The sequence below is a fragment of the Brienomyrus brachyistius genome, chromosome 4 (genome assembly GCF_023856365.1).
Source record: "Brienomyrus brachyistius isolate T26 chromosome 4, BBRACH_0.4, whole genome shotgun sequence".
In the NCBI taxonomy this organism is placed as follows: Eukaryota; Metazoa; Chordata; class Actinopteri; order Osteoglossiformes; family Mormyridae; genus Brienomyrus; species Brienomyrus brachyistius.
The window spans coordinates 35,637,245-35,648,724 of record NC_064536.1 but is presented as its reverse complement, the minus strand read 5'-3'; the positions used below and the strand labels follow the sequence as shown (position 1 = coordinate 35,648,724).

At 45.7% G+C, this 11,480-nt stretch overlaps 1 protein-coding gene across 1 annotated transcript; it reads right to left on the bottom strand.

Moving 5' to 3' along the window:
• Positions 1-653: 653 nt before the first annotated feature.
• arxa (aristaless related homeobox a) lies at positions 654-9,755 on the bottom strand. The gene is made up of 5 exons (XM_049010128.1): positions 9,397-9,755; positions 8,027-8,573; positions 5,999-6,044; positions 3,959-4,254; positions 654-1,150 (listed from the first exon to the last, which is right to left on the bottom strand). Exons 1-5 carry the CDS (start codon positions 9,752-9,754, stop codon positions 892-894), a joined length of 1,506 nt encoding a protein of 501 aa, XP_048866085.1. The 5' UTR covers position 9,755; the 3' UTR covers positions 654-891.
• Between the last annotated feature and the right edge of the window lie 1,725 nt (positions 9,756-11,480).

Sequence of the window (11,480 nt, the reverse complement as noted above, 5' to 3'; positions counted from 1 at the left end):
TCTCCTCTGCGGTTTGGTTTTATTTCTGCATCGGGGCCCCGTCCGAATGGAAGAGTACAGACGCGCTACAGAAGAAACGGCATCTGCCGTCCGCAGCCTCCTCCAGCTTGCACGTTAAATAGAGGATGGACATAAATAAAATGCTAGAACCTAATATCTCATGAACACAGGAAAATCCTACAGAGCAACATTCAGACAAAACTACATCAAGTGCAACGTCTTCAAACGTTTTTCAAATATACAGGATTCTTTTTCTCTCACTCGCGTGTCTTTTTTTCTGAATCCAAATAATTGTTTCGAGTGATGCGTAGAATTCCTCATAGTTGGCCGAGATCATGTGACCTGGTAGAGGGCGTTTCCCTTTGGCATGCTGCCCTCAGTGCCCGCCCATCCCCCATACACCCAGGCTTCACCGCACCTGCAGCGCCCCCAGGAGTCTGACTGGTGGGGGGGGGGGGGGGGGGTGTGATAAGGGCCCAGATGCCACAGGAAGTGGAAGCAAGGGTGACAGGAAGCTTTGGCTGCTGGACACCTGAGCTTGGCAGTCCACACTGACAGTGGGTGGGGCGAAGACCAGAATCAAGACCCACAATCAGGACGGATGGAGGAGTTCAAAATGAAGACCTGCAGCCACACACTGGGGGAGGGGGTGGGTGGGGGTGAAGAGAGCCCAGGATCTCAAAAAAAAAAAAAATCAACTCACAGGGTTAAAGGTCAGAGGTCATCATTCTTCTGCAGTATCAGACCCATGCAGGTTAATGGGTACATGGTGACACTGGTGGGGGGTGGGGGTGGGGGGCTCATATGAGGGCAGGTCTCCGAAATTTTCCAGATGCCAGTCCTCCTTAAATTTGGTCGTGCTCATGTTGTGGGGCCTGGAGGTGGGCGGTCTCAGCACACCTCCTTGCCGGCACCCCCGGGCGGCAGGATGCTGAGCTGCGTTAGCTGTGCCGAGTGCTCCTTAGCCTTCAGCCTGAGTGCCGCAATGCTGGAAGCACGCCGGTCTGCCGCTGCTGACGACGATGAAGAGGTGGAGGAGGAAGGGTCTGGCAGCACTGCTGCCTGTCCAGGGCCCTCTGCTGGCGGGGCGGGGTTCCGCAGGAGCGCGGCCGCTGTGGACGCACTGGTCAGGGGACCCATGGAGAAGAGCCTGCAGGGAAGACAGAGCGGGTGTCAGCGAATGGCACGTAAGTGGGCAGTGCTTAAAGCCCAGCGGGTTGTTGGGTCAAGTCCCAGGAAGATATATCTGCATAGAAAAGAAGGCAAAATCTATGCACAGGGAATTTCTGTTGTCCTCCATCCGCCTTCTGGAATTTTCTCTCATGCCGTTATAGTGGCATGTTAACTGCAGTAGCTAGCCAGTCCACATCATTTTACTGGTCATTAGAGATTAAATCTGATTTCTCTAAAGTTTCCTTTACTAACCTATTATGTTAAAAAAAACTCAAAAGTCTTTTTTTGGTAAAATATCCAGATCCTACTTTCACACTCTGCAAATGCTTCATTGGGTCCCCTGCATAGAAACTGGAAGGATCCCCTTTGTCTGCAGAACCGCTTCCAAGGCTGACAGGTTCTGCATTCTGAGAATCCTTTCTGCACACCTCTGCTGTCCTGAGCTGTTATTTTTGCACTTTTGACCTTCCTGTTAGCGCTAACGAGCCAGTCCGTCCCCCTCTGACCTCTCTCATGAACAAGTCGCTTTCACACACAAAAATAACATTGGCTGGATATTTTTCTAATAATCCCACCATCCTCTGTAAACCCAAAACACAGTAATGCATGGAATCCCAGGTGATTGGCTGTTTCTATGATGCTGAAACCAAAATGACTTAAAGCTCAGCCTCTCAGTGTGTGAACCTCCTGATCCTGTGTGTGTACGTGTGTGTGTGGGTTTGCATAGATTACATTTGGGGACCAAATTGTCCCTAAAGTGCAGTACAACCTGAAACATCCTTACTTCTGGGGGCGCTTCTTCAGATCCCCATTAGGATAAACTCAGTTTTATAAAAATCTGTAACTGCAATCAAAAAGTAAAAGTGCCAAAAGTCTTGTATTTTGGTTGGTTGCTTATGGTTAAGATTATGGCTGGGTAGGGGTTAAGGGTGTCGTAATTGGGGTTAGGGTTTTTCCCATGGAAATGAATTGATGGTCCCCATTTAGATAGGAAGACCAACTGTCTGTCTGTCTGTCTGTCTGCCTGCCTGCCTGCCTGCCTGCTGTATGTGTACAGCTGTAGCCACATGATTGGCTGCATTAATGAGCAGGTCTACCTCATATACTGGCCATTAAGTGTGTATATCAGTTATTCTTCTCTATACATGAATATCACACATGCACAAAAAGTGAATGGTAATTGGTAGTGAGCCGTATGGTCACCAGGCTGATTTCTCACTAGAACCATTAAACCATGGCTCAGTGTTGGTATCCATCCAAGTATGTCTGCTTCCAGATTCCCCCTCTCTAAATTCATTAGTGTGGTACTTTGATGAGACCAAATTAACACCTCCTCAGGCAGCTTGTGCCATGGTGCCCAGTGCTGGATGAACTGTCGCCATCCCCCACAAGCAAAATAAATAACTTCAACAGAAATAATACATGCCCTCCCACAGCTAATGACACCCCCTTCCCACCGGCCTTGCTATGTCAGAGTGTGGTGGGGCTGTGAGGCAGCCTGAAGGAGGAACTTCCTGTACTTACAGTGTAGAGAAAACAGAAAACAACAAGTAGCGTCCTGCTGGGGGGGGGCAGCAATGCTCTCGGCTCTACATGACATGTCAACATCAAAGCTAACTGCGCTGCCTTGGAATGTGCAGGAGGAACCACGTATGAGGTGGAGGCCATTGAGATACGGAGAGGAGGACTTCACGGGGAAGAGGACACGGTCCATCCTATCGGGGGAGGCCATCGCGGGGATGAGGACATGGTCCATCCCATTGGGGGAGGTCATGGAGATATGGAGAGGAGGACTTCACGGGGAAGAGGACATGGTCCATCACATTGGGGGAGGCCATCGCGGGGATGAGGACATGGTCCATCCCATCGGGGGAGGTCATGGAGATATGGAGAGGAGGACTTCACGGGGAAGAGGACATGGTCCATCCCATTGGGGGAGGCCATCGCGGGGATGAGGACATGGTCCATCCCATCGGGGGAGGTCATGGAGATATGGAGAGGAGGACTTCACGGGGAAGAGGACACGGTCCATTCCATCAGGGGAGGTCATGGAGATATGGAGAGGAGGACTTCACGGGGAAGAGGACATGGTCCATCCCATTGGGGGAGGCCATCGCGGGGATGAGGACACGGTCCATCCCATCGGAGGAGGCCATAGAGATACAGAGAGGAATCTAATATGTGGGACATGTGACCATGACTCTGTATAAAAACAGTGCACTTAAAACAGCAAGTGGCCGCAATGCCAACACTCCGTTAGTGGCGGGGATATGGTCACCATGGCGATCAATACTGAGTTAAAGCCTCGGTGACCTGGCGTGATGGCGGACAAAACCTGAAGAGGATTCCTGCTTACTGCGGCCGCTTGGGGGGGACACAGATCGATCCGGAAGGCAGTGTCTGACGCTTCCGCTACACGGACTGGAAAGCGGGGTGTGCACACATGCTGTGCTGTGAGGAGGAGGGACTACAGCACTGCTTGGGTAGGAAAGACCGAAGGACACCATGCCAGACTCTGCAAACTGTTCTCAGTATACAGGGTCTTTGATGTGATGTGAAAGGGACAGGAAGACGACTGGCGAGGAATTCATAGTGGGTGTGGTTAAGGTGTGGCTGTATGTGGAATAGTGTCTGTAGTTAAAATGAGGGCATACCTGATTGATGTGTGTGATTAAGGCAGAATTATACATGGATAGTGGATATGGTTAAGGCAGATCATATCTGATTAGTGGGTGTGGTCAGGGCGGGTCAAATAATAGTGGGAGTGGTTAAGGCGGGGTCATACCTGCCAAAGGTGGGGCTGATGAAGGCAGGGTGTCTGAACATTGCTGCCCCAAGGAAGGTGCCCAAGCCCAGTGGGGGTGCTGAGCTGGCTGGTGGGGGAGGCAGGCCTGGAAAGGCAGCAGTCCAGGCGGATTCAAGGGCAGGGTGGTGGTGGGGGGGAAAGGGGCTGCCCTCAAGGTAGTGGCTCAGAGGGTGGGCAGCTGCCAGCGGGCCAGAGAACGGCAGCCCTGGGGGGTGTGTTTGGACCCCCGCCTTCTCCCGCTTCCTCCACTTGGCCCGGCGGTTCTGGAACCAGACCTGCAGATCAACGGAGGAGGTGTTACACATGGGCTGGTTTCAGTGGACTGGGGGTTTAGGGTTGCATCTCAGCTCAAGCCCATGCATCTGTGTCCGGCCTGCTGCCGCTCCGAAGATGGATGCAGGTAATGGGAAGCAGGCCCTGCACCCTGGATAGGAAACCCCAGATAGGCACGGTGCTGCTGTGGGACGGGCCCAGCACCCCGGATGGGCACGGTGCTGCTGTACGAGAGGCCCGGCTCCCCGGATGGGCACGGTGCTGCATGTTTTCAGGACTGCGAGACGGCAGCTTGGCAGCAGGGGCAGGAAGCCGTATATCCACTTAACACCCAGCTTCCACGCTCTAACAAGGTGACAAACAGCCGCAGAGTCGGCAGTAATTGCCCGTCCGCAAAGCCTTCGGCTCACCGCTACGCTAAGTTTGCTAATTAAAATCTGGTTTAGACAGCCTGACAGCTGGGAGGGGAGGCTGTAATTAAGAAGCATGGTAACAAAAGAGGGGGCCAGAGCCACTCGCCAGCCGCTAATAATAATTAATGCTCTTTAAATGAAATTCTCAGAAAAAAAATAAGCGGCTGCGGGAGTTATTTAACTTTCCCGTGACTTTCCCCCTGGGCCTGGACTGCCACGGCAATCTGTACCATGGAGAAAATGTCAACAGTAAAGAAAATGTGGGGTGTGTGTGCGTTGGGGGGGGGAGAGGGGGCAGAGGTCGTTTGTAGTACCCCCCACCCCACCAGAAGCTGTTGGGTCGTTGCTCGCTACGAGGCCCGCAAGGAATTTATGGGGCTTTATCACCTGTTGATGGTGTCCGCTAAGTGATTCGATCGGGCACGTCTCGAGCAGACATCTGTTTTATGTGGCTGTAACAGCCCGCCAGACTTGGCCGTGTTTGCTCTGTCTCTTTGGTAATGAGACAAGGGCCTGGAAATGCAAGCCATGCTCAGAGAGAAGATGATGAGAAGGGGGACGGGAAAGGGGGGGGGGGGGTGTCTTCGTGAACACCTTTAATAGCATGTCACTCGCTCAAAGTGCGAGGCATCGGATCAATGCGGGGCTTTTGCAATCAGAAAACGGGAAATCAAATAGCATTACCGACACCCCCCCTCGCCCCCGCCCCCCCCCCCCCCACACACACACACACACACACATATCGAAATGGGGAAGATAATTCAAATAGCACTTCGCCCCAGAAAGCCTCGTGTTTGTTCTTGCGCTAAGTGCGCTTTTATGAATGACAAGCGGGCGAATATTACTGCTGAAATGCCTGCCGACAACCGGAAACCGGCGGCAACCGGAAGCCACTGATAACCGGAAGCCGTCCGTAAACGGAGCTGGGCGCGCCGCCTTTAAGACCACTTACCAAGGTAACAATTAAAGCCTTCGTTGAAACTGACGTTTCCATTGAAATACAAAAGCTTTTACAACACCGTTTGTTGGTTAAGTAATATATTGTCTACTATAAAAATAATTATTGTATTTCTGGGAAAAAAAATACAATTAGATGCTAACTATAATATATAGGCTAATCAAATTTAATATACAATAAGTAACGAGAAAATTGCTCACAGGGATGACTACCGTTATGGAAGTAGGCTAAATATACAACATAGATGTTTTTGCTATATTTTCTATGCTACTATTAATAAACATAAAAATAATTATATGAATGTGCATACACGTACGATGTCTGTATATTTAAATATGTAAGCCTGTATTTAAAATATAAAATTGCGTTACTTACTTGAACTCGGGCCTCAGTCAAGTCTAATCGCATTGCCAGCTCCTCTCTGAAATTAAGATAAATGTTGTTAAAAATCTGGTGGTTGTAATTGGAGAGTACCTGGCCAGGAAGCAAGGGCGTAGGTTTGGGTTCGACATTGGTTGGAACCGAATCGCCCTTCAGAACACACACGGCACATGTCCCTACAGTCCAAACCCAAATCTACGCCCATGCCGGCAAACAACATCCGTTCGTGTGAGTCTATCGTCTCGATGCGAAAAAAATATAGCAAGTGCGGTCACAATAATTTTCCCGAAACGTATAATTCGAAAAAAAATTTCATCACAATTATCAATGATTTTACAGATTTATTTTGCTCAAAACCACTCTATAATAGTTTAATGGCCAGCCGATACAGAGCCCATTTGTTGTATATTTGTAAACAAGTAACGATAATTCAGTTGCTTTGCTTTCTAAATTTAAAATATCCATAACGGGACTACTGTATAATTAATATATATATATATATATACGAATATAATATATATAACAATATGAATTGCAATTTATTATGAGTTTATTTTATGCATGTACACTTAATGTCAAAACTCTTTATAGCGCTATGAAATAAATTATGTGGTGAATGATTAAAAATTTTATTGAAGATTTTAAATTTAACATTGCCAAAATGTGCCGTGATGCACTAAATTATATCGACATTTAAAATTTAGAATTAATCTTAAAACTTCCCAAATTGTTCATTAAAATAATTCCAATATCGAAAATCTGGAAAATGATACAAGTGTTCACATTAATTGAAGCGGCGTTGTTCAAGAAAATTCCTTACGTGGCCTATATGTTGCGATTGTCATCTGCGATTCTTCATTTATAAATTTTCGTTTGTTTTTTCTATAAAGAAAATGGTCATGTAATTAAAACTAAAAATTTGAAAGACTGAGCATAAAGATATCGCGGTGTATGAGGAAAAATGTGATCCATGCACGTGTGTGCGCGCGCGTTTGTGTGCGCGCGTGTGTCTGAAGAGGGGTGACTATGTCACAATAAAGGCGCAAAATGTATCAACTCCCTTTCTTTTGTATGTGAATGACCGACAAAAAAAAACATTAATTGCAGGCGTTCAATTGAAGCAGGTGTACAGATTCCCCGCGGGCTCGCTAATCGCGCCCGCTTCAGCGTTTGGCGAATACCTCCATTTCCGTCTACACGGCAAACACGAGCAGTTTCCTTTCATTTGGACTCGACACAATATTTGTTCGAGTCATAACAACACAGTACACACTACGGCGAAAAATTAGGACAAACATCACATTTAGTAAACATCTGCGACCGCCGTGCTACGCAGTAAATCATTCATACAAATTTGTGCTGTGACAATCTATAGAAGAGAGGCTAAATGTAAAAAAAATTTAAGTTGAAATATTTAATATTAAATATATTCGTTAGATTGCGGTTCGTTGTATATTTGGTTTTCAGGAACTAAAGAGTCAGATATTTTTTTCATAACTACATAATACATATGTAATATTTGTCGTATTTAAAATAATTTTAAACTGAGGTGCTTATTTTTAAAAACACTCTTACTTTACGGACGCGTTATAAAACCGTTATTGGTGATTGTAGTTAAATTGCATGATTAAATTAATCTACACGGATATTCGCTTAATAAAACGCATAATAAAAACATTTATATAACATGCAATATTCGCGGTTAATTGTGTCTGCTGAATTCGATTCGAATATGTCAGTTTCTTTTAAATCAGAATGACGCAAATTTACCACACATGGATGCAGATGATGCGGACTGAAAAAAGCAACTTACTGTATTAGAAATGTTATCAGCTTAATTTAAGAAAGTACTTAAATAGACCGTTCTATAAACATTAGTAAATAATAGGCATTATGCCCCTGGCATTTCCATCAATAGAGCAGTGTTTTAATAATAAGACGTGTGGCGCTTTGTCAGCCTTCTATCACTGACAGTTGCGCTATTCCTTGCTCCAGCGGGCTGCAGAGCTGCCCACGTCGTACCTGGTGAACACGTCAGGGTAGTGCGTCTTCTGGAAGGCCCTCTCCAGCTCCTCCAGCTGGTAACTGGTGAAGGTAGTCCTGTATCTCCGCTGCTTGCGCTTGAGCATGCCCTCCTCCGAGTCACTGCCCGCGGACAGGCACACGCTGTCCTCTCCGTCTTTAACATCCCCATCGTTGTGAAGGCCCTCGGCCTCCTTGGGGGAGAGGTCCGACTCCCCGCACGGCTCCTCTTTCACCTCCTCCTCGAACTTCAGCGTGCCCATCTCCACAAGCTCCTCGGTGGCGCGCTCTGGGCTTGCGTCGCGCGTCTTCTGGCTGAAAGTCGCGTTCTCTCTGTAGGACTTGCTGCGACTGATACTGACCTGCGGCGCCTGGATAATTTTGAGGTTCTCACAGGTCTGGTCAAGCAACCGCTCGCGCTCTCCCTGCTCCCCATGCTCATGAAATACTCTCACAGGGTCCAAGTACTTTCCTTGGCCGTAGAGTCTGCGAAGCTTCGGCGGCAGGTGGATCTCGGAGTCGAAGGACAGACTGTCTGTAGGGGAGGCTGATACGAGTGACAGGGAGCGATACGGTGGTGAACAAGAAATCTTTGAAAGAGCCCATTCAGAAACTGCAGTATTTTTACGACATTTATATCAGCGTTTAAGAAATAACTTGTCAAGTATCGAAGTATCGATACATTTAATTTTTTTCACACTGTTAATAGCACATATAGCCGAATCTAAAGAATATTTCTGAAATCAACGTTAATTAACACAAAAAAGAATTTAGAACCATATGGAATGTGGACAATACAACAGCTTAAAAGCACATCTTTGTTCACATTGCATGCCGCATGGATTAATTTAGAAACATGAAGATTTTAGAATCATTTTATCAAAAACCAGCAACTCCGTTTTATTAATATTAATAATATCCAAGCGTTTAGGCCTATTCTACAAGAAAATGTCAACATTCATATGCAAATATGGATGTATTTACGTAGTGTGATTTAAACGTGATTTAAGTGTAATTTTTATGTAAATATTTTTGAACTGTATGACTTCTATAAACGATTGTAAAGTTTAGGTGTTCAACATTTCGATTACTCTAAAATGACACCCACACGTACCAAAGTCATTCGTTCTATTCGATACGTGAAAGGTAACTTCATAATCCCAGTGTACCATTATAACGGTGAGAAATGCGATGTGTTCATCGAAAGACGCGCGTTACCGATCCTGACATTAGTGATTGCACCCTGCACCATTAACTTTCGGTGTGTTCTACGCCGTTACGCTTTTCCACGCTTGTCGGTCGCTAGTGGATCCACTTTTTCCGAAGCTACGGGCGTTGTCACCGGATCGTGTCGCCGAAAGTCGCCTTACCTTCGGTCACCCTCTCGTTCTCCGATCTGCCGGCCAGAGTTGGCAAACTTTGAGCTCCGATCAATTTCATTTTGCAGGGGCTCCTCCGGCCCAGGATACTGTCTATGCAGTAGGACGAGAGTAAAGTTGGCGATTTACTTTTACAGTCGGATTTGTCCGCAGTGTCCTCCTCGTACTGACTGGTCATTTTGGTATGCTTTCGCGGATGGACTTTTTGTTCCAGGGAGTGTGTGAGCGTGTGCGTTTCTCTCGATGTTTCGACCCCCCTTCCTGCCGTCTCGCACCCGGACACTAATGACATGTGCTCTGCGCCGCAATAGCTACGCTCGATTCTGTAGCATTGACGTGCATGGGCCATCTGATTGGCTCCCGGGGAAAAAGAGGATCTTTATCTTTTCTTTGCCATTAAAGTGCAACTAAGGGAGCAAATCAAATCTCGAGATGGAATATCGACCCGTAGGACCGAACTCCCCAGACTGAACTACAATCTTTACTACGCGCTGGTATTTTACTTTGGAAGATGATAGCGGCAGTTGCAGATTTGTTTGTGGGGGTCATTAACTAAGAGTTGTGTTCTAGGCAACAGCAAGGATTGTCGACATCCTTTGCAGGAACCGCTCTCCGATGTAATCTACAATTATCCTCCTCTTATATAGACTGCCATTGCACAAATGGAAAACTGAGATTTAGAAAGAACGTAATAACGTGAGGGAGACTCTGGAGATTTCATCGTTTAGGTAATGTTGGTAAAATTAATTCATGCACAAAGAACACGCCGTTATGCTAAACGTCTGGAAATACTGAGGCGCGGTCCTAAATTTTGGGGCGTTTCGGAGGACAGATACGCGAAATGCTGTAGCCAAACTTCAAGCTCCCGGCCGCACTTTGAGCGCATCTCCATCTAAAAACGCCCGTTTCTTAGTTTTTTATGCGTGTGAGACGAATACTAACTTCTGAGCAACATGATGAGAGAAAGTAAAATCTCACAATTAGCGTTTGTTAACAGTGTAATGTATTAAGGGATAAAAACAAACTTAGGTGAAATTCAGGTACGTGGACAACAAAATGCACATTCGGTTTATTAATAGAGCATTTGAAATAATGCAAATGGTAAAAATCAGTGACTATATTTAACATGATTAAAAGCACAGAACATCGTGCTGAAACAGTGATACACGATCACATGTAGGCACTGATTTTTATTCCTTTTTCAGAATGTGGTTCAAAAATACCAAAATTTGTCATTTCTAAACATTAGTAGAATAGATAGGAATAGACAATTATATAATTTATATCAAAATGTTTATGTTCTGAAAATTCCACGTGAATCTTTAGAAAAACTGTATCCGGCCAATAAACGAATATATACAACCAGCAGCAATAATAATAGCAACAACACGGCATGCGCGTCACGTTTAATGATATTTCGTTAATTGCGGTCCTGCTTCCAGATCAGGGTTGTTCCGCCGAGAGTAACTATCGTACGAAAATCTTAAACGACTTAGATGATTGACTTATAAGTGACAGCGTAGCGGTAATACTGGAAAAGTGCTCTCTAAGGGATGCTGCGGGTTGAACACTTTTTCTTCACCGCCCCCCCCGCAAACGCCATCTCCACCCCCAGCGATAAGGCAGAGCAGAGGCGCCAGATAGATTGAGAATGTAATTTTAAATGAAAGTCTATTTAACCTGCTGCGAATAGTACGACCTCTACAGCGACACAGAACCATCACTGTTAAAAGGATCATTTTCACAATTCAATCCCGAAACTTCAGCGCGCGCTACAATTTACTCCCTGCTATTTATGTACCTGCTCCGTTATATTGCCACAACCGCCAAGCATGAAAATAATAGTAAAATGTATCTGAAAGAGTGTAAAAGGCAGAAAACTTACACTTCGAACTTTGAAGAAAAACTTTGTTTCTTCGTTATATGCCTTATTCACAAAAAAATATTTTAAAAAGAACTTATACAGAAAATGAATTAACCCGTGAAAACATGGTTATAACTCTTGGTTTTCTATATTAAAATAATAAGTATTTAATTCACATTTTGATAATAGATATGGAATATGAGAATCGTTG